Genomic DNA, 25,111 nt, shown 5'->3' on the forward strand with positions numbered 1-25,111 from the left:
TTATTAATGTCTATTTAGCAATGTTTGGACGTGCTGCTGTTTTCCAGCAGTGCAACCGTTCTTCCAGCATTGAACAAAATGGCAACTGATAATTCAGTAAAACGATCTTGTGATACTTTCTCAATTATGAACACGTGAAACGAATTTGCTTGACAGATATACGATTTTCATATCAATGTATGCCTTTTTGCGTAAAAATTTTAACCGAAGGACACATTTCAAACTAAATAAGTTTCATACGGAATCGGTGCCTTGACGATCAAGTTTAAGTTTTGTCAACAACAAATTAAAAAACACAGTAATTTCGGGAATATTCATACGCGATTTGAGCTCAGTACACTATCTCTTTTAAAACAAGTTGCATCCTTTTTCCTAACCCTTGGTGGATCGAAAACTAGGAAAACCATTAAAAAAAACTCGCTTTAATAATATATGTTCTCACAAAATGTATCCCTATTTACCGGGTACGATTCAGACATACCGTGAAGCTTATAGCTCCGACGTTTAAGTAATGAACAACATATTAACAAAACATGTGCGAGAAGCTTCTGCCGGAAACATGCAAGTATTGAGTAATTGCTAAGCACATTTTCGCTAAAAAATAATTATTTGTCCGTATCTATTTATTGAAATAAAATATATTTTGTGGTTTCCAACATGTTTCCCAAAATAAAGACGAATACAATTAATTGGTTATAAATTGTGTACGCGACCAAAAAACAACGACCTTTTACCAGAATTGAATAAAAAAAACTATGCACATAACAAATGTGCAAAATTCCGTACTGCTGGTGATGCCATGTCATAACGCCCGCAAATTGTCAGGTTCATTAATTTTAAATGAAAACAAGCAAACGCGAATTTAGTGGTTTCACGAGATTATCGATTTTTGAATGCACACGGGATCAGTACAATGAAAAGTTTTACTCGAGGCGCGCCACTCGTACAAAATATTCTCACTGATTATTCTGGAATCGAGAATCCCCAGAAATGGTCTTTATTTTTGGCCTGGGGCGTAGCCCTAAGACCATAGCAATTATACACATTTCTGAGACAGTCAGAATTGGCCGGCTGCCCAAACCCACGAATGAATGAATTCCCAAAAGTCCGATTTACCACTTGGCGGTAATTCATGCGCAATCAAAGAAGTTCTTCGCAGATCTAAATAACCCGCCTTGTAAATACAGACCATCACTATATAACATGACAGTGTCATTAAACGTGTAAAAAATATTACTGAAGCAAAATTGCTAAGCATTGGCTACGACATAGTTTTAATTATTGTTTGCATATTCATGCGAGAATAAGTTCCTCACTTGACGGTCTAGGCCGAAAAGATACGAGTGTCTACGGAGACAGTAAGAAGAATTTTTTTCTGATACATTTTTTGAAGACATTGCATTTGGTATTTATAAACATATTTTAAGATATTGTTATTTTATTTTGCGTTAACGAGACATTCAAGAAAAAATAAAATGAAAAAAAAAAAACAACAAATATACATGATCATTCTCGGAAATATACGAAAGTTACCAGATATGATATTTCACTGCGCAGATCGAGCGCGCAAATCGAGCGCGAAAAGTTCTACTTGAGACAACGTACACCACAATTTGTACACCGTTCTTTATCAGGGTAAAGGCCCAGTCTCACTATGACGCCGGCGGAAACCCATTGCGTGATCCGGGATCTACCGGGATCTACCGGGATGAACCGGGGCTCTACCGGGATGAACCGGGGCTCCATCGGGGACGACCGGGATGAACCGGGGATAACCGGGGCTCCACCGGGAAAGTATTAAAATGTTTAATACCACCGGAATGAACCGGGAGTCACCGGAAAGGACCGGCAACGACCGGCGCGGCACCGGGAACAACCGGGACGGCACCGGGAACAACCGGGACGGCACCGTAGCTCCACCGGGGCCCTTACAGACCCCGGAAGAGCTAAGGCAACGCCCCGGTGAATGCCGTTACAGTCCCGGTATGGCTACAGTATATAAGAAAACAGGCGTTCTGCCGGAACGCCACCGGCATTCACCGGGGCTCCACCGGGGCATTACCGGCGACGACCGGGGTAAAACCGGGGCGGTGCCGTAGCTCTGCCGGGGTCTGATGCCGGTATAGACACGGTGAGTGCCGGCGGTGTTACGGTATACCGGGGCTCTGCCGGCTTTCACCGGGGCTCAACGGGGGCACTACCGGTGACAACCGGGGCTCTGCCAGGGCTTCACCGGGATAAACCGTAGCCAGTCCGGGTTGACCGGGACTCTGACGGGTTTTTGACCGGCATCAACCGGGGCGGTACCCGGAAATAGTGTTACTGCGTTAACAAATTTCTACGAATCATCCCGGTCCTCGCCGGTCGACCGGCGTTAGCAAACCGGGATGGACCGGGGCTCTACCGGCAAAAGGGAGACTTGAGCTTAAGTGGATTTTTTTGGTATACACATTACAAAGGAAGTATTTGTGTTTTCCTGATCTGTTAATTATGTAATAGTAAGCTATTTTAGGCCATTGAAAGTGATTTATTTTACGCAAACAATAACAGTTTTTTGCGGCCATGTTGTTGTTGTTGTATATCTTCACCGCCTATGTAGACGAACCTCTACCAGATCTGTAGAGTTGAACAAAAGGTTTTCGTTCCCACAACCAGTATGTGTTGTCCTCCACAGTCTATGTAAACTGTAGTATGTACACAACCAACTTTTGTCTTGTCTTACAGTCTCTGAGCTTCTGCACTCAACCGCTAGGGTCAATCCGTATAAATTCAGACAAAAAGAGAAATTCGGACAAAGCATCGTAACTGCATTTTACGTCACACTTAACCTAGCCCCAGGCCTTCAGCGCCTACAGCGCTTTGATTTATTTTTGGCAAGGCATTGTAAAATACCGATGCCGTTCATATACGTAAAAAATTGCTCAATTGTACCACTATTTGGGTAGTAAAAGTGTTGAAAACGCCAAATATTCGCTAAATTTATATACTTAATTATATAGATCTATATACCTTTTATCCGTACCCATATTAAGGAATGGAAGCTTTAAAGCTTACGAATATTTATCAGTATTAATAGTATAATTACATACTTTCTGCCTCAATCAGGTCCATTTAGACTTTATAGGGCTCTTTGCGAACAAATTTAATGATTTATTTCATTTTGTTTACAGCGTAAAAATATGTGATGTAAATATTTTGTCTGACCCATCTTATAATGAAGTAAAAGTCTATTTATGGAAGCCAATATAACAAACAACGATACTCCAGAAACGTTATCCGGATAGAAATTCTTGTTATTATCGTATTTTCATAACATAACATCTATTATACCCATTCAATGATTCAAAGTTTGATCACCGCATTGGATAAAGCAATGTGAAACATTGGCGGTTTCATCCGGTTACATGGCAAGCCGAACCTCTCTCTTACCCAAGAATTAATCACAATTCAAACGTGCGTCTAAATACAATCTGCAATGTAACAATGTAGACTTACAGGGAATACGTAAATGTCAAAATCACACGTAAGCGAAATGTTACACACATAATTTTAGTGCAATAAGTGTCTTATTTGAGGATAGTTTTTTTTATAGTATTGGTATACAAAGATATATATTTCGATACATGAAAGAAAAAAAAAAATAATGTTTAATCAATTTAACAAAAGCCGCTCTACTGTTTACAGACTGATAACATAGCAACAATGTAACTGTGTATTAATCACGCTCTTAAGGGCCACTGACACAATCTACAAGCAGTAGGTTAACAGTACACAGGAATATAATAGAAGTGATTTAGTGGGGGGATCTCAAATTAAGAAAGATCAAACTAGGCCTTTTATAAACTACATGAGTGTCATTTACAAGTGATGCAAGCTGTTCTCGCACGTCTTTACAACGTTAGGCTCATCAACATGGTATCAACACTGTACATGCATGTTTTACCTGTAACGGGTAGATTTCTCTAATAACGTTGGAATAATGCCTAATCGAACTGTAAATGATACATGTTTGTAATTACGAACATAACCTCAATTGTTATGTATTGACATCAATTTGGTGAAATCATTAAGTATTTTTAGCTTGAAACTGGTTAAATGTATGAGGCACATTCGATGGTGTATTTGAATGTCAAAAGACTTTACTTAAGACCTGCCTGAGATAAGAATTTTAACCTACTTGGAGAGGGCTGAATTTAATTTCTACTTGAGACCTAAACGTGTATGAGCCATGTATGTATCAATCATACAAAGATAAGACCTCCACATATTGATTCGCATGTGAGGTCCATTCAAAATGGTATGTTGAATTGTTTATCATTATTGTTTATGAACTAAATTGTGAGGATCAAAATTGATATGCTACATATATGTTAATTTATTATCTGATTTCGCTAAGGAAATAATACATGGATACAGCGAGTGTTTTAAATCCAGGTTAATGGAATTGCCTTAAATTATTTAGATGGCATGTACACATGTATTATATACTTAAAGCGTATGAACTATTGTTTTACAGTGATATGTTTTGCTTGTACCATCATTACTATTTTGGCATTTTATGGGCAAACCGTCAGAATGCTACTGGTTACATTTTCTTGACATAACGTTCTCATCTGAGAAAAAAAATCATACTTATCTTTAATTCTTGTTTATTTAAAAACGACAATGGTATCGCATAACACAAACTACAGTACTACTTCTAATTCATTATGCACTGTGCCTTAACAATACGGAGCAAATTCAAAGATAAGTGTAACTTTTATTAATAATTAATATTTAGTTACAGCGTTGAATCATACAACGCGTCAGTTACTCAATAATCTATTTAAAAAACGCACCTTACATGCGTATTGATATTTTGTTTGAGCTTTCAATCTTTCATACCGTCGGCTCCTTACTTATCTAAGATAAGATACTATCTAATGTGAATGTTTTGATATTTGAGTACAGTGTTCAATCCTTAAAATCGTCGGTTTGGTTACTTCCCTGTGGATTACATCGGTCCGGTGTGACTTCAGCTGCATCTGCAACTACGATATAGAAAAGCCAGTGTATGGACAGGTAACATGGGGACGATTGACCAGTACACGATTACATACACGTATTTTCCTAGGGGGGAGTTATCAATAAATCGATGGGAAAATATACATTTATTACATATACAATAAAATATGCATGTGCGTTGTAATGTACCACAAATATATATAGTCCGTTACTAAAACAAAACTGTATACAATTTTAAAACCATAAATAACCCCAACCAATCTTGCGTGTAGATGTCGGCTGGGTCAGCTCCGATCGGCTACCTCTACGAATTTGATTGCAAACCTGAAGGCTTACAGACGGCTAACACTGTCTGGCTGTCGATCCAGTACGAAGGAAAGGTACTATAGAATATATTTTTACTAGACAACATCATTAAAGCGAATCAATATAAAAGTGTTGGACAACTTGTAGTGGTTTCAACCTAATAATATCATCATAATTTATGTAAATTGTTATGTAATTTTATGTAAATTTATAGAAATTGTTTATTTTAGCAACTTCTCTTTTATTGTTTATCCTTCAATAGCATACAGTTTCGATTGATTCATATATTTTTCTTTACTTAAATCACGTTTTGATTAGATGTAACGTTGGGTTTTACTGTTAATTTTGACTGTACATAAGTGACCTTATGTGTACGAATCGTAACGTGGTTCAACAAAGTTTTCATACATGCCGATTCCCTGCTGTTATCTGTTTCGGGCAAAACAAACCTGTAATAATATGTTGGTATTATAAATTCATAATGAGTAAATAAGTGTTATGAACTAAAAAGCTAGTATAAGTACAAAATAAATGGCTACACTACTAACACTAGCTAAACTGCTACTGATCAAGTATTTTGATTATTTATTCCGACAATTATCTGGCATTAATTTCAAAGTCTGCCAGGGCTATGGAGTACGCAATTCGACCAAATGTTTTGTAAATCCAGTACGGATACCTGGAGGCAGGGCCGAACGCCATGAAGCAAGTGTGCCCAGGAGCTCCACCGGGTTCTGACACAGGTACAAACCACGTGGACGTCGCTCTTTGTTATAGGTAGCGAAGAGTAGGATTCCGAGGAAAGATCAATGCATGTATTCTTTGCTGGTACATGTAATGATGAATTGTTCACAATGTTAATTTGTAGTAGAGACATAAAACGTTGTGATCTGGACCTTTTCTTGTTAATATGTAGTACTTATCAAAAGGGTCAAAAATATACAACCATTAACAAAAAATGAAACATTGTGCAATTATATCATTTCAAACATACACATTAATTTATTACATCCAACAGTTGAAGGTTTCGTTGTCGGCATTTATTAAAATCAATGAACACATGCATTACTATTGCATTAGTGACAACCACATCGACATCGACCACTGCTACATCAACTACTACTTCGTCCACAAAATCAACAACAAACACACCATCAACAACATCAAAAACTATAACCCCAACTACAACACCAACAACATCAACGCCATCGACAACAACTACAACCCGAACTACTGCATCAACAACTACTTTGCCTACTACAACATCAACAACTACTACATTAACTACAACATCAACAACCACTACACCAACTACAACATCGTCAACTTCTACCACAACTACAGCATCATCAACAACTGTGCCAACTACACATTTAGCAGCTACAAAAACATCAACAATTACTACGCCAACTACAACATCAGCACCTACAAAACCAACAACAACATCAACAACCACGACATCAACGCCAACATCAACAACAACTGGACCGACATCGAGATCAACTACAACATCAGCAACTTCAACACCCGTAACTTCTAGAATCACAACCACTAGACCTGCAGCAACGAGACCCACCATAGGTACACACGATTTTGGCCAACATTTTCATTATTAAGTCCATAACTTTATAAAATGGTTCCCTAAATGATATAGAACGACAAGGAATCAAATGTAAGTATGAGTGTGTTGACTTGTTCATTATTATACACGTCTTTTGATGAAAGGTGTATTGAATAATGTTTCAACAGAATAATCTTTTTAGTGTTTATGATGCTAATTGTATTTTGCAAGTCTTAAATACACTATAACTGCGTTCTTACTGTTTCGTTTTTATATAAATGCAGCCCATCCAACCTTATATATTGCAGTATCCGATGGATGCGGGCCATTCCGTCCAAACGTAAATTCTAACGAGCCAGGAGTTTTATTTACAATCCACGCCTCGGAAAATAAGTGCTACGAGTTCGTGTCCTTACCAATGCACAGATGGCGTTCGGCAGAAAGTCATTGTACTGCCAATAATGGTCATTTGGCTCACATTGCCAACAAACAGGAGCAAGATGGAATATATTCCTATGTGCAGAGCCAGGGCGGTCACGACGTGTGGATTGGTTTAAACGATATGAACATTGAAGAGATATTTACCTGGGTCTCAGGTGAGTTCTAATCAGAATAAGAAAGGGAATAGAAATCATTATACGCATCGTGATAATACATCATAGCAAACTAGTGTTACACAAAAGCACTCGATACATTTACTGCATTAAATATTTTTATATTTTACTATTCAACGAATTTCATAACGAGATAAAACGAGTTTGTTTATAAATACACATGTTTCAGCTACATACAAGAAGCAATACATACTTTATAGATCTTTTGTCATATTGAGTGTTTGTCTTTTATATAACGTAAACGTCTGTGATAATAAAAGCGCCTGCAAAACTAGTTTACAAAGCATATTACACGTGATATGAATAACGTCTTATTAGGCGACCCAGTTACGATTACGAACTGGCAGGATGGCAGGTTTGCTGCTTTCGGTCATAACACAGAGGATTGTGTTATTTTGACCGACCAAGAACACAATGGGACCTGGGATGACAGACCATGTGACGAATTTCACGGTTTTGTGTGTGAATACGGTAGTTGTCTTACCTTTAATTGAAATATACAGAAACTGCTTAGTTTAACATCTATAACTAAGTCAATCAGAAATGCTTAAAGCGATAGTTCATATAAACGAGTGAACGGTTGAATCGGCATCATGTTCACGTAGTATACGTCAAATATCAACATGTATGTGTGAAAGTTGAAATAAACGATATTGATAAATATGTATACGTATTGCTTTAATAACATGGATAACAAGTCATTTGATTTACAATATTGTCTCTTCGTTTAGAAACTGGTGCACACACGTCCGCAGCAACAACAACAAGCTCGACAGCAAGGTTTTTAACAACCCCTTTAACCACAATCGCTACGCACACGGGCGTTCCACACAATGGAGGTACAATTGATGCGAGTATTGGGATGTTTCATTTGCCATCAAACAGAATCCGTAGTTTGTGTGCAACAGTTTGCAATGGATACAATAAAAGCCATCAAATGAACACGGGCGAAAAATGCTATCCCGAAGTATTGCAGACATTAAGGATTGACAAAACAATAGTCTAATTTGAAGCCTGTAAATTCTTTCAATGTTTTCTTACTCTTGTTTAACTATAAATTCAGCACTCGTACCGGATACATTGCAGTATCCGCTGGATGCGGGTCGTTCCATCCAAACGCTAATTTCAACGAGCCAGGGGTGTTATTCACAATCAAAGCCTCGGCGAATACGTGCTATGAGTTCGTGTCCTTAACAAATCTTAATTGGTGGTCGGCAGAAAGCCATTGTACGGCCAATGGTGGTCATCTTGTTCACGTTTCCAACATACAGGTGCAAGATGGACTCAATTCCGTTGTGCAAAGCCATGGGGGTCAATACGTTTGGATTGGTTTGAACGATATTAACATTGAAGAGAAGTTTTCCTGGGTCTCAGGTGAGATGTAATCAGAAGAATGGATGGAACTGTAAATCGTGTTGTCCCGTGTAATAAGCCACTGTGGCGAACTTAGATATTATACAGCATACGTGATACTTTACGATATTTAATAGTATTATTATCTTAAATATTGAAACGCATTTCATAACGAGTAATACGGATTTATTTCTTAACTAAACTGTGTCAGCTGTATAGGATAAATAATGCATTTTAAAGATTTATTTCCATACAGAGTTCTTATATTATAATTAACGGAAGCGTCCGTGATGGAGTACCGTCTGCTACTTTAAGTTTTACAAACCTTTAACTCGTGATATTTTTAACTCTTTTATCAGGCGACCCTGTAACGATAACGAAATGGAAGGAGGGCAGATTTGCTATGTATGGTCACAGCACAGAGGACTGTGTAGTTTTGACCGATCAATCACACAATTGGACCTGGGATGACAGGCCGTGTAACGAATATCATGGTTTTGTGTGCGAATATTCATCGAATACCATAACGTACGGATGTTCTCATCTGGCAAACATCCCCGGAAATTACGAACCAGGGACGCTTTTTACCGTTGACAGCCGTTGCTACGAGCTTGTCCGAACAAGTCACACTTGGAGAGTTGCTGAGACAAACTGCGTAAACAAGGGAGGCCACTTGGCTAGTATTGACAACATGCGGCAACAAAGTGGCGTTTACAAAGTTGTGAGAGGGTCCGGGTTACAGAACGTATGGATTGGACTGCACGACCATGATATTGAAGGATATTACTCATGGATCTCAGGTAGATTGTAGCTAACTTGATAAACACGGTACATTAAAGAGTGTTGTAGTAACGTTGACGGATGAGCATTGGTTCTGCTGGAACATGATTTCGCTTATACTAGATATGCGACACGTGATAAACATCTCCAAATATTCAAGATGATAGCATTTTTAGTAAACCTTGACAACAAATAATGATATTTATTATTTTATTATTCCGTTATGATGTCATTTATTCTTAGGCGATGACATTGTTGTTTAAGGTTCAGTGGCGGGCTTTACAAACTTTATCACACCGCATACCAATTTCCATGGCAGCCAAGATTGCGTGTCCTTAGAAGGAGCTACTGGACTTTGGCACGACGAATCGTGTACTGAGGCTTACCCGTATCTGTGTGAAATAGGTTTGTACCTGCAAATAGGTCAACGTGTTAATATTCCCTTTACGAATGGACTTTATTTAGCTTCTTTGTAACTTATTTCTTAAATCGGGTATATACGATTGTTTATATGTGTTTAATTGTAATATATTGTTAAATATGTTACAATAACACAAAATAGGCAAGAAAAATTATACATTAAAGCCGAATTTTATAAAATGCAGCAAAGACAAATTAGCGCCCCGAGCCGATAGTGACGTACATATTTTCCTACAATAACCGAAGCATTCGTCTTTGTATTATAAACCGTTAAACTACGAGGGGTGTTCCAGAAGTTCGTGGATTTTCGCTATAACTTATTAGTTTGCTTGTAAAAGTCAATGAAATTTACATATTATACAAACCAATTATCACGGACTTTATATATCAGCTAAAAATGCATGAATTCCATTAAGCGCGTTTGAAACGCGTTGCCATAGAGACCTCAGTAACGACATGCGGCGCACGCGTGTATTTTATTATAAGTATGAGCGTTACGCGAATTTAAATTTGGTTTAAATGTCGTTGATAAACAGAATTTTCGGCAAATTTCACGTTACAGCGCCTAAGTCGTCCTTACAGCCCGGATTTGGCCCCTATGTGCTTCCGCGTCTTCCCGGAAGTTTAATCACAGTTGCGCGGTATTCGCTTTGCAAGTAAACAGGAACTTACAGTTGCAGCAAAGCGAATCGTGTTGTCTTTTGACGCTGACTGGTATAGAGACACTTTTGACAAGTGGATTTCCCGACACATAAAGTGCATACGCGTTGGAGGTGATTATGTGGAAAAGATTTGACAGTTGTTAACTTCATAACGTCATTGACGTTGAACAGAAACGTTACACGTGCGTCGGTGTGCGCATTGTGCACATGTTTAAAACTCTGATATATATTTATTGTTTAATGTATTTCCATGATATTTGGAGAGTAGAGTAGATTTGGATAGGACGAAATATTCTTAACATGCTATTTGTTTGTCCATTTATGTTACCAAATGAAAGTTATAACTTCTGGAGCACCCCTCGTAAGTTTAGATGCACATCGTACATGTATGGTATACATGCTGGCGAATTCGGCTGTACAGCCGTTTTCAATTTAAGAATTAAATATCTGGCTTATTTTGCAGTTTTCGACACATGTTCTTCTTAACTTTTATTTAATTTATATTGAAATATATATATAATAAGTTTTTTACAAAGTTTATATAAATTCATAAATATTTGACAAAATCGTATATACCCGCTTTAATGTATTGAAAAACATATGTTGAGATTAACTTATGTTCAACAAAATATGCATATATGTATGGGTTTGCTCACTGAAATATCGACAAAACTATAGACAAGACAAAAAGGTGAGCCCTGCTAGAATAGCGTCTTCTAAAGGGTCCGTCTGGACATTATTATAACAAGTTCACTAGATGTAAGGTAGTCCCGAACCCGATTGAAAATGTAACAACCATATATTTAAGTTTTCTGACATGATGTTAAGTAATCTGGTTCTCGATTGAACATATAACATCAGTACAATTAGCTCAGTGACACGATTCTAGGTAGTCTAAAACCCGATAGCAATTATTCCAACCGTATGTTTAAGCTGTCTGACATGATGCTAAGTAATCTGGTACCCGATTGCATATACGACATCATATCAAATGTGCAAGATCTTAGGTAGTCTAGAGTCCGATTGTTTATTTATTGCGAATATAAATAAGTTAGTTTTTTCTTAGAGACAGTATGTTAAAAAATCTGGTACCCGGTGGTACACATAAATCCAGTTTTGTTAGCTATTGGCAAGGGGATAAGTAGTGTTATACCCGATCGCATATATAGCGTCAGTAACATTTAATTATATTACACCAGACAATTTGGATAAGTGACAGGACACTCAGTAGTCTCTTCCCCAAAGCATATATAACAATTGTACAATGAAGCTAGGAAAGTGTGAAAGGTCATCTAGTCGATTGTGTATTATTTACCCCTATTTTAATGTCTCCGGTTGACATCTCGTTGTAATACATATAGAATGTATCTTAACATATATATGTGAGACTTCAATTAAATACTTACTGTTTATGCAGCTAAGTTAACGTTTGAATGAAAGACATAGAAGTTTCATCTCCCAAAAGAAGACGTATGATTGCATGACGTATTAATTCCCATTTGCAAAATTTGTCATCTTTTGTAATGTACACAAAAAGTCAGGGTAAAATATTGAGCATGTTTATAACATCACATTCAATGTTGGACAATATCCATTGATTTTGTTTTGTCATTACAGGTACCTTGGCTGCTGGTCATATGCCGAATCCGATTGGTTGATTTGTGTCTAGATGCCCCGTTACGTTTAAATACACTCATCATAACAATGTAATAATGTCACGTATATGAAAATGAACATCTCAACAGCAAATGCAATTTAAACATAGCAAGGATTTGTTTAACGCGTTCTTTAATCCGTGTGTTTTGTCAGTAAAATTGAAAAGAATAAGACATAATTATGAACTTTTATCTACAAATATATTTACATACTGGTATTTTCCCACCTGTGCAACCGTTCGTCCATTTTTGTAAAAAACGGAACTAAGCATTGGACCGATGATTTTAGTTATAATTATAAACAAATTATGCTGACGGATTAACGATTTGCACATACAAAAGTATGTTCTTTGCATAAACATCTAAACAAAAGGACATATTTTAGCCTGAATTAGTTACATACGAAATACGTGCCTTACCAATCAAGATACGTTTTGTCAACTAAATATACAAGACAAAAATACACAGCGGCCTGGTAGTCTTTTCCTTGATATTCATATTGTAATTTATTTAATAAAAATATTATGGGAAGGTCATTCATACAATTTACAAACATAAACGCCATGTTCGCTCAGACAATCTCCGTTTTGAAAAAGTGACATACTCTGTCTTATAAACCAATGATGGCTCGAAAACAAGTAAAAAGAGAAAAAAACTCGCATTAATATTTTATTTTTTTAAATCTATCGCCCTATAAACCAGAGATACCGTACAATAAATAACTATCAATCTCCAATTATGTAACAACATATTAACAAAGAAATATTCATATATTAATAGTGCAATTGTTAAACAAAGTTTGTTTTATAAATACATTCCTTTTTGTCCGTTTATTTCGAGAAAAGTATCTGCTGTTTTCCGTCCTATCTCCCCAAATAGAGACGACTATAATTTATTGACTATGCATTGTGTAGATTTAAGGACCGTGAATCTGCAATATGTGGGTCTTGTCATAAACATACAATAAATAATGTTGAAATCGTATGATATCAAGTATTGATATTAAACGTTGTGATGCATTCCAATAAAAGCAAATTGTGTTTTATTCACAAATATGTTCATATGAGATTCATTTAATTGTTTTAAAATTCAACAACTGTCGATATTACGTTCGTTAGTTTGCCCTAAATCACGCTTTATAATGTTTTAAAAATATGTTCATGTAAATATGTTTATGAGCATACTTTGTCTAAAACAATGATATATAGGATATGCGATTGTGAATGTTTCTAACCGTATGGGTTTAAAATTTTATATATGTTATGTCGTGCTCGTTCAGCATGAATCACCTCTATAGGTTACGATTGTAGTACATGTGCTCAAACAAGCGGCGACTGCTGGCACAATCGAAATGTTACGAGGGAATATATTTATAACAAGGGAATACATTGTTCCAAACACTCGTTTGAATAAAAATGTCCTACTGTTATGGTTTTTGTGACACATATGTCACATCATCATTAAAAAAACATACGATAGCATTTTTAATAACTTGATGGTGAAGACAAAATCATCTATAAGCAGATATGTATTGCGAAACACATTGACAACATATTCCTTGTTGTTATGTGTTGCAACCGTGTATTGAACTTGATCGGAGTTCATCGAATCATGATATCACAAAACACATCACAATACATTTTTACAATGTGGATAATAACAAATTATCATGTAAAAGTATATTCATCAGTCTTTGCCATAGTCATTTATTGTATAACCGATCTGTTTTAAAGTCACCGTGGGCTGGTTTATTTTATGCAGCAAACCCGTAAGGTCGGTAAATTTTTTTAATAGCGTGTCTCTCATCGATAAAATGGTCTCTGCAAGTTCAGATCAAACAGGTCTGTAATGCAATGCATTATGTGAGGGCCCGGAGTGTGTATCAGCATTCCTAACTAATGTACTTGATTACTAGACGAAAGTTTGGACGAATTTTGAATTAATCATACAATTTCCTCTTTATATTATTACTGATAGATTTTCAACTGTGGTATGGTCGTGTAATGTATGGAAAAGCAGGAGTACATTGAAGATTCCCCACCTGATCGCTATGGTGACCACCAACCACACTCACAGGCTTCCGAGAACGAAGATTAAACTCGGGTCGCCTAGGTGACAAGCGCGTGAACAAAACATTAGAGCAATTATATGTATAGTTGTGTTAAAGTTAAATTCATTAAAATTTAATGTCTGTAAATTGTCGTATGGACAATATGTCGCTAATGACTTGTTGCCAATCGAAATCGAAACTATTCCAACATGCCATTGGCGTGTGCAACGCATAACCGTTTTGTGGCGGTTTTCTGGTTGAACGTGAAGTAGTGTCACTGTACATGATTTTAATAAATGATGCATTAATTAGAGAAACAAAACATAACCGGCGACCGTTATAATAATGAACATGCTTTGGAATATAAATATATCATTACATTATGATTTCTATATGAAGTCAGTACTATACCAAACGATAGTTAATACGTATGTATATCGTGTCTTTCTGATTCATTTTTGCCTTGGGGGATATACAGATTGTATGATAATGTTACATATCTCCTCCATTTATATTTGCTAATTAAGATAATAAATCGCGTAAGATGTTGAAACAGGTCACGTTCTTATCATGTCTAATGTCAAACTTCGAACGAAGTTAGGTTACAGTTCGGTACATTCCGACAGCGTATGTAAACCTAAAGGAATGATTCTTCCGAAAGAATATGATATTTATCGATTCTAAACACGGAAAGCTACGATTGATCTCGAGTCTACTTAAATTAGCAATCTCCCATATTAATGCTAATTTATGATGATTGATCGTAACGGACTGACCACGACGACTAAAGGCACATTATTTAAAAGGTGATTAGTTTTATATAAAAACAATTATCTACATAGGTACTCATACAGTTGAATAAAAATGATTTCTGTTTTATACTGGCTTTTTGTAAAGGTTCCGTTTAAACAATTAAATAAGATAATAAGAGACAAATATGTTTATTTTGTCTCTGGGCTTACGAAGCTTGAGCATGCTATATACAAATATACATTGTTTTGAATTTTGTAATTTTCGATGACGGAAGAGGAGTTGCTATGCGTGAACTGTTTTAAATATCCCACCTTCTTCTGTAAATTCATAGACACACATAACATTGCTTATTTATTTATAGACTCAAACAGTATAGCCCATATCCAAGATGGCAGTTCTGCACAGTGTTGTTAGTTTGATGTTGCTTATGGCAACGTCTGTACAAGGAGATTACCCGTGCATCTGTAATTATAACATAGAGGGCTCAGTGTACGAATCGGTGAGTGCCAATTATGATCACATGACTTGACGTTTTAATATATATTTAATGTGTATAATACAGATGACTGAAGTAATATACAAGGTATATTATTTAAAAGCGTTGTGTAAGATAAGGTATATACTGAACTCGTACACAGCTTGCATACTCTTATTGGAATCGCTGGTCGGCCAGTCCAATATGGTATGTCTGCTTTTTACTTGTCCACATACATGCTATATGCTTGTTCAGTCGTGGGTAATTTTCATTAAGTTGTTATTATTATTATTATTATTATTATATATTATATTATATATTATTTGGAAAAAGGTTTCTTGTGGAGCCGTGCATATTCTGATTGGCTGTTCCAATGCCAAGATTTGCATACTAAAAATAGCCAAAATAACATTGCAGGGGGGGGGGGACAATTTCTTGTGAATAAATGTAACAGACGATTTAGTATGAAAATACTCACCAATAAACGATTTTGTGTTACTTCGGAACACTATATGAACAAATTATAAAAGAGGGCATAGTTAAAAAAAGCTCTAATTAATTACAATATTGCCTGTTTTGTTACATTTTTGATGAGCAACATAATGATGTAAACTTTTTTCCATAACGACTGCACAATGTAGGAACGTTATATCACGTAATTGTACGCGATCTCTATAACCACGAATCTAAAAGAATCCGCGACTCAACAAGAAAATACCATATAACCGTATACACAGCAGTTAAATAAAATAATAGTGTTGCACATACGTGTTAGGCACACGATGTATAGTGTTTGAAGTTATACGTATGTTAACGGTACCATGTATGACCATGAATTTTCAAAACATGTGAGAAATGGTGCGTGTTCAGAAAAAAAGGTTATCCTCCCTATGACTTTATCTTACTGTATTCATATATTCCCAAATATCGTTAGTGGATACCTTGTTTGTCGCACAATAGCTGTATAGCTAATGTTACTTGTTGATTATATGCGACGTTAAAAAAAGCTTCTTGATCTTTATCTTTATCTTTATTGTATGTGTGCTAACAAATCTGCATACATACCGGACGAAAGCAGTGACGTCACATATCTGTAAATAGAATTGCGTGTTATTAGTATCATTTATTTTAGGGCAGCTTGTAACGTTCTTTTGACACTATAATGAACTACAAAGGCATATTATTTTGAAAGAGGCTTAAACAGTGTATATGTTACATATTATATTACAATAATGTGATGCTAGTTGTGGAATTTAAAACAGAAATTATTATAGGATTATATTTCAAGAAGATTATTTTGATTTTTAAATACTTAAATTGATCTGGAAATGTATGTTGCAGACAGCAAAGGGTGCTCCCGTAGGTTATCTTTACGAGTTTGACTGCAAACCGGAAGGTCCACCATCCAACGACCCCAACTGGGTCATCATCCAGTATGAATAGAAAGTATGTGACGACTGGTATTCATTTACATTTATGTTCTAGCGAAAGCCATATTGTTTTGAGTTTTTGCATAAAATTTAATATGTTTTATAGAAATTGTTTGCTTGAAAAACATAAACAAGCCCCAATAATGCGTTTAGATTTAGACGTAGAGAAACATTATGTTGGCGTGCAATTTCTGATAGTAAATGTGACCTTGTTAAGACCATGGCTGTAAACGTAATGAAATCATTAGTTTTTATTTAACATACCTTATACTTAGTTTTGGGTCTTCTTTATTTCCAAAGCTGACTACATGTGACTGCCGTACATTTTTTTGTGGCGGTTTGTTTATAAATGTTGAATTTATATATATTTATACTTTTTCTAGCTTCTGAAACTTACTATTGATATATGATTACTTTTCAATTCGAACTCACACACATCATTTAATGCTCTTTGGAAAATCACAAACAAATAAAAGAGCTAGGTATACACGAATTGAACTGCTTACCTATGTTACGCAATATTTCAGACTGATTTCAATATGACTGACATTTGTTAACAGGTGCTTATCGAAAGTCAAGAAATATTATCAAGTGTATGATCGCAATAGTAGCATACTCCGGAGATTGGAAAAAAAACACGAATCTTTGTATGCAAGAAGGCGAGCCCGTTCTAAATCATTAAAAAAAAACGTGTACTATATCATTCTGAATCGTATGAATGCAAATATGATTGGTTCATACAGGGGGCAGTGTTTTGGTCTGGATATTTTCTAAAGTTGCGCTCACCTGGATTACAACAAAAAAAAAGTTCTACATTTGCATGCCATAATGTAAACCGAGAACACGTTGCAATTTCGTGTTTGAGTTATATATCATTTCAGATAAACGTGAAACATATGTGTCTTGTTCTGATAAAATTGGGCATAACGCATGTGCGTAAAGTGTCGTCCGAGATTAGCCTGTAAAGTCCGCACAGGCTATTCAGGGACGACACTTTCCGCTTTAATGGTATTTTTCGTTAAAAGGAAGCCCCTTTGTACCACAATCTAGTCTAAGCGGAAAGTGTCGTATTTGATTAGTCTGTGTGGACTGCACAGGCTAATCTAGGACGAAACTTTACGAACATGCATCGTGCCTAATTTTCTCAGAACGAGACATATATGATACCACACTTGTCACCTTCAGTACGGTTACCTTGAGAAGGCAAAGGGCGAGGAAGCTCAAACGTGCCCAGGGGCGCCACCAGCGTCCGACCTAGGTTTGTGTTAATTAAAAACCTAGATATTGTTAACGTATACACACTGAAGACACACACAAAAAATATTGTTTTGAATAACAATACTAGGTGTTCATTACCAATTACTTACTTTAAAAATAATTATGATAAAATAAATCAAACTTATTCCAAAAACTTATATCCTCTAGTAAGTTCGTATTATGCCATAAATGTAGTAGTTTTCATTTAAACATGCCCAAATGGTATTTATACAAATGAGTTTATGCTTTATGTTTAAGGGGTTTGTTTGAAATGTATTTGATCATTCAGTATACATATAGTAATGTTCTGATGTTTGATATATAAACATGTTAACAGGTAATGATAATAACATAAGGGGTTTTATAATTATTATTAACTACATTTAGTAACAACAACGACACCATCAATAACAACAGAAATAGCAACATCAACAACAGTAGCAACAACAACGTCAACGTCTACTCCAGTGTCAACGACTACCACTACAACACCGGTTCCAATCACCTCCACTACCACAACTACAACACCGGTTCCTTCCACAACAACGACCACCACAACAACAACAACACCCAAACCCACAACTCCAACGACTACAACCCACGAACCCACAACGACGTCTACTCCAGCGCCAACAACTACTACAACTACAACACCGGTTCCTACCACAACAACCACCTCCACCACAACACCACCATCAACAACAACAATCACAACAACAACCCCTAAACCCACTACAACAACTACACCAATTCCCGTTACAACGTTCACCACAACCACCATAACGACACCAAGACCAACAACAACTCAACGCCCAACACAGCCTTCAACCTCGACGCCATCTTCCCAAGGTAACACTGTACTGACAATTGTACAAATAGACTTTTCACCTATGCTATGTTTAATTAAAGCGAACAATATGACTTTTCCTAAATAATATGCCTTCGTAGTTCATTATAATGTAAAGAGAACTTTACCAGCTGCCCTAAAATAAACGGTACTAATAAAAACTATGCCACTTTGTCGTTTATAAATCGCACATTCAATTATGTTGTCAACTTCTAAATACATTTGCAATTTCATTTTCAAAAGAAATCCATAGTGTCCGATATACCATTTTACGTTAAACTAAATACCGTGGGTGATTTAACGCTAAAGTTTTATGTATGTCATTCTGTGTGTAATTTTACAGGTCAGTACAGCTGTCCTCAACGATATGGCCAACATGCACACAGCGTTCTGGGGTCAGTGTTCACAATCGACAGCACGTGTTACGAGCTTGTCCCGAAAGATGTGACATGGGAACATGCTGAGGCTGACTGCGTGGCCATGGGTGGTCACCTCGCACATATTCCTGATTAACGGCACCAGGACATCATTTGCAACATGACAATGCGACATTATGGACATGACATCTGGATTGGATTTCATGACAGAAACCAGGAACAACAGTATTAATGGTCATCAGGTGGGTAAACGCCATATAAAAAATTATTTTTGAACCTGATATAAAGTCATAGCTTTCACATATTTATAATAGGCTTTTCGGACGGATTCAGTTTAAACCAATTTATTTAGCTCAATTGCATAGAAAGCCTTAGGCTTATTTGAAACGCTCTCGAGTGCTTTTCCTGGGACACAAACCTGTTCTTGGTGTCTATGGGGGAATTCTAAAGAACGCTCCCACTGAATCCGTGATCCTCACAGCATATTCTGTGATGTAATAAAATCAATAACAATTAATACTGATTTTATGTATATGTTGCCTTCTGAAATTCATCACACGATATGCATTCATTTGTTGGATTTCATCAAAGAAAGACTTAATGCTACACATTGAACGGATTGCACTATACTATTCATTATATATGAGGTGCTGTTATTTGGATTTCAGGGGACCCTGTGATCTACTCAAATTGGCAATAAGGACATGAGACGTTTGCGCACAACTTTGAAGATTGTGCGAGTCTTGCGGCAAATACTTTGCGTGGTCGTTGGGATGATACGACGTGCATTTGGCTAATGGGCTACCTGTGTGAATTCAGTAAAGAAATTTGTTTTCATTTTACAGTTATATACATAGTTTGCCAGTCGATGAATGCACGCCGTGGTGTATTATTCGTGTGTCGTGTCGTGTTAACATTGACGTAAGAGAATCTGCTGTTTATAAAATCATCATTAATTGTTATCCGCGACGAAACAACAAAGTAAAGAATGGAAATAATAAAAAAAATCATTAACGTTTTAGCTAAGAAACTATTTTATGTTTATTGTGTACTCAATGTTTGTAGGCAGGACACACGTAACTTATTGAAGGTAAAAAACACATTATGTAGAAGCTAAACTAAGCACAATATTAAGATTACACCAACATTATACTATAGTTTAGTATCTGCCTTGATGATTGTGAACTGTTTACGAAATGATAATTATAATTAATTAAACTCTCTGCATGTTTATTAATAATGCGTATGAAAACTTTATGAGTTAGAACGTTTTTTACTCATACATAATGGCACGTGTATGGCAGAATGTTCCCTGCTGAGTGGCTTGGCTACAGTAAGGTGTGATTTTTAAATTTTAGATGACGCTCACGGACATACAACGCCGACAGCTGGTTTCTTTACTGGAGTCTCTGGTACAGACGGTTAGTAAAACCATGTTTGTTGAGACATTCAAATATGATACTGTTCTTTTGCATCTTCAACATGTATGTAAGCAATATTGTTTAATAAACAAACCCCTTTGTAAGCAAAAAAAAATATTTACAAAACGATAATGTGCGAATTTGATATTGAACTGATTTTAAAATACACATACATCCATGGTTTGAAAACGTACACTTTTCTTTCAGGAGATATACATATGTGCCCGCTTTTAGTACAGTCACACGCGCGAGTTTTTAATTACCCCTTGGCCCAGCATGGTGACAGCTGCTATGAGCTGCAAACAGACGAAACAGTAACCTGGGAACATGGTGAAGCTATTTGCAATCAGCGTGGTGGGCATCTGGTATCAATAACCAGCGCAGCAGAGCAAGCCTTTGTGGAGGCTTTCATGACCCGGAATAACCCTAACCACGCTGTTTGGATAGGGCTACATGACCGAAATGTGGAGGGGACCTATGAGTGGACTTCAGGTGGGGTATATATTTGATACATGTGGTTATGAGTTAGGGCCGCTTTTAAAAGCGGAAAGTGATGGTCATATCAGAGCAGAATATCTTTTTTAAAGCTTCTTTCCAGGCACGCGGATGAAAATTCACAAAATTTGCGTCGCGAAAGTATTTGTGTGATACGATGTTTTTGAAAGGAAAATACGCGATAACAAAATACGTGATAGTATGAAGTCTACACGACAAGGATCTGTTTTAACTTCTTATCGAAATCAATTTTAATAATAGCATGTTTTTCGTATTTTATACTCCTTTCAAACTTGTTATCGATCGTAAAGAAAGGACATTTTGTTACACGCGTTTATGGCAGAATAAGGTTGCTTTGTTATTTTCCCATTATAGAATATACAATTCAATTTTGAAAATTGTGTTCACTTACAACTTAACTGCTTGATGACGTTTTTTAAAAACCATCAGAACCGAAGTACTTTGACGTGTGCATGAGCATTGAATCAACCAAATTTAGAGGAATCCTGTAACATTTACATATGAATACATTTAGAAGTATTAATGGAAGTAATTTAAAATTGTTTCGAAACATGTGACGTTTTGGGGGACGAACATGCGTTTATCTTAAATATATAGTTTTTATGAAACTTAATGTTCCTTTTGATTTAGTTACCGAACGTCTAGTATGTACTCTTAAAGACCTGTTGTAATATGTATGTTACATTCAATCAGGCATGTTGATTGCACTACGATTAATTAAATTGAAGGTGATAGGTTGACTTACATCAACTGGATACCCAACCACAAGGGCAACTTCGAAACTTCCCAAACTGAGGACTGCATTGTTCTGGTTCCGTACAAGAGCGGGCAATGGGACGACATCCTATGTGGCTTCCGGGATCTGCTATTTGGAGACGACATGGGAGCGCAATATGTTTCCTTCTGTGAATACAGAAAGAATTTGGCAAATAAAATAAGCTATACATTGAATATTGACAAAAGGTTTAATTTTTAAAACAAACTGAGAACGCCACTGATGTGCGGCTATTTTTGCAAATAAGCTTGACAATTTTTATTCACTGGTTATATACCGGTGAAATGATTTTAGTAGCACAATACATTAAGCTTTAGAGTGTGCTGCTATGATGCGTTAAAAATTCTCATATACCTAATTATTCGCTGTGAATTCTTATAATCACGTAATATCTTGTTAAACACTTATTGTCAGAAGGGGGTTAGCATGTCGTCATCTTTAAGTTTTGTTTTGTTTTCAGAAACGCACAGCAGTCCAGCTTCTTTAATCGGATGAAATGTTGATAGCGCTTCAGTAGGACAATATCAATACATATATTGACATTTGTATACACACTTGTTTCTAACATCTGTTTTGTAAAATTTACAAAACAAATGCCTGTGTGTTCATATTATGTGTCAATAAAATACAAATAATGCTCGTATGTGACCTCTGAATATCACAACAACTCTGATATACTGATATATACCTGACTGTAATTGGCAAAGCCGACACGTAATTAGTCACATCAAAATAATTTCACATGTGAGGTCATAAATAATAAATGCGTTTGATGTTCACATTTATTAACCGATGTATTCTCAAAACAATGTAACCATTTTTCATCAATATTTATAGAAATGTGTACACCCTGTGTAATTGATTTTCGAAATTTGATATTTTGAGGAATTTAATTATTGTATTCTACGACGATTTAACATAGCCTCTTACGGACATTGGAAGATTATGTTTTTCCCTCTTACATATATGTTTCATCTGAAAAAAACACTTTACCATTGCACCCAATTAGAGGCATGTTCGTAAAGTGTAGTCCCAGATTAGCCTGTGCAGCCCGCACATGCTAATCACGAACGACAATTTCCGCCTAAACAAAATTTTTGCTAAGAAGAGAATTTCTTGAAACGAAAAGCGGAAAGTGTTATAAAAAGCGGAAAGTGTTGTCCCATATAAGCCTGTGTGGACTGCACATGCTTATCTGCGACGACTCTTTACACACATGCAATAAACCTCCTTTCCACTAGCACGGTCCATATGTATTGTATTAGACACGATTACAATTTTCTCAACAAAACAGACCACTAGAGTGTGCCAATATGAGTAGGCCCAATATACCGTCACAATTCAAAAGCGCTTTCATTTGGTGATTGGAGCGAATCTCTGAAATATGATACCAGCAATCCGATACTGGTAGTGTACAGTCGATCGCCTAGGGAAGCGGACAACGACAACGAGCGTGGCATGGTATCGTAATGCGCATGGTGGTAGAGGGTTAGGGTAAGGGTAAGGGTTAGGGGTCGGGTTTTTGGGTTAGGGTTAGCCTTAACCCATACCTTTACCCTAACCCGACCCCTAACCCTTACCTAACCATAACCCAGGGTTATCTCCTCTATACCATGCCTCGCTCGTTGTTATTGTCCTCTTCCCATTCGACTTTGCCACAATTAATCGTAGCCTGAAAAAAATAATCTTCTTCAATACAGCGTGTATAATATTATAAAAGAAGAGAATCTTGAATAAAGGTCATCTCTACTAATCCACGACCCATACAATTCTTAAGTTGCGTATTACTTAGAAACTCGCTAACGAGTACACTTGGAGCTTACTTCGTATTCGTCCCTTATGCAGCTATCTCCTTTTTGTGCTCAAATGGTTTAATTGAGGTTTCTTTAAACAAAAGGCCATACTATTTGTGAACTCTCCTTCGTTTCCTCTTCTGACATTTTTGACTCGTTGAATGTGCCTCATGATGGGTTTTCAAATCTACTTAATGCGATTTATGGTTTTACTTCAACACGAAATAAAATAGTTATCGAGATATGTTCATAAACAAACCCAGAAGATAGTTAACCATATGTCATACAACTGGATAGAAGACCATAAACACATTATCTAATAAGGTATAATTGATTCCGGAGTTATGCAATAAACTGACTTATCTTCGCGCTTTAGAAATAACATTGATGCATTAAAGAAGGATAAAACCATAAAAAATGAAGTCATAAAGTGCATATATTCATCATTCACTGATACGCGTTTATTTTAAATAGAATGTCGGAATAAAACGTCGGAATAGTTATATTGGTAGCTTTTACACATATTATTATGGTTTCAATAGGTATAGCAAAGAGTTTTAAACATCATGTGTATATTTCGCAACTGTGAACTCATGTCTAGACAAACGAAGTAATCTTGGTAACATCGCCTCCAAGTTAAATTTGTCAGCTTATTTTCTAAATGAGTATGTCCGCGTACAGAAGCATCTTGCTTTGAATGTGAATTTTGGTAGTGTTGCAACCGTGTTTTTCTAACATTAACTAAGTAACTTTAAAATATTTGTCGAATCAATATGGTTGTTCATCCTATCTGAGACATGTCCGTCACGTGTATGGCAATGGTATGGCAATGACCTCAATTTCCCCACACTTTGCTTATATTATGTGGCAACCAAGCAGATATATAACTAGTTAAACAATGTTAACGTACGAAAGGTCATAAAACTGACAACGGCTTGGTTGTTCAGTGATACATGTTTATATGTCTTATCATCTCTTCAAGTTCCTTTCTATGCGACCAATGACCGACTTCCCAACAATTTGACATTTCACAAAACAAACATGAATACAACTAGGTCACTT

General features: G+C 36.3%; 2 protein-coding genes across 2 annotated transcripts; both read left to right on the plus strand.

Moving 5' to 3' along the window:
- The first annotated feature begins 4,162 nt into the window (after window positions 1-4,162).
- Window positions 4,163-12,631, plus strand: LOC127839110 (macrophage mannose receptor 1-like). Its single transcript, XM_052367311.1, has 12 exons — window positions 4,163-4,297; window positions 4,951-5,061; window positions 5,277-5,384; window positions 5,981-6,053; window positions 6,391-6,891; window positions 7,180-7,467; window positions 7,804-7,956; window positions 8,217-8,324; window positions 8,572-8,859; window positions 9,198-9,638; window positions 9,883-10,023; window positions 12,318-12,631. Exons 1-12 carry the CDS (start codon window positions 4,295-4,297, stop codon window positions 12,356-12,358), a joined length of 2,256 nt encoding a protein of 751 aa, XP_052223271.1. The 5' UTR covers window positions 4,163-4,294; the 3' UTR covers window positions 12,359-12,631.
- Window positions 12,632-15,546: 2,915 nt separating this feature from the next.
- LOC127839908 (adipocyte plasma membrane-associated protein Hemomucin-like) lies at window positions 15,547-20,361 on the plus strand. Its single transcript, XM_052368300.1, has 6 exons — window positions 15,547-15,657; window positions 16,975-17,055; window positions 18,249-18,321; window positions 18,708-19,169; window positions 19,511-19,786; window positions 20,213-20,361. The coding sequence occupies exons 1-5, from the start codon at window positions 15,547-15,549 to the stop codon at window positions 19,678-19,680; spliced, it is 897 nt and encodes a 298-aa protein (XP_052224260.1). The 3' UTR covers window positions 19,681-19,786; window positions 20,213-20,361.
- Window positions 20,362-25,111: the final 4,750 nt, after the last annotated feature.

Source organism: Dreissena polymorpha, chromosome 7 (genome assembly GCF_020536995.1).
Source record: "Dreissena polymorpha isolate Duluth1 chromosome 7, UMN_Dpol_1.0, whole genome shotgun sequence".
NCBI lineage: Eukaryota > Metazoa > Mollusca > Bivalvia > Myida > Dreissenidae > Dreissena > Dreissena polymorpha.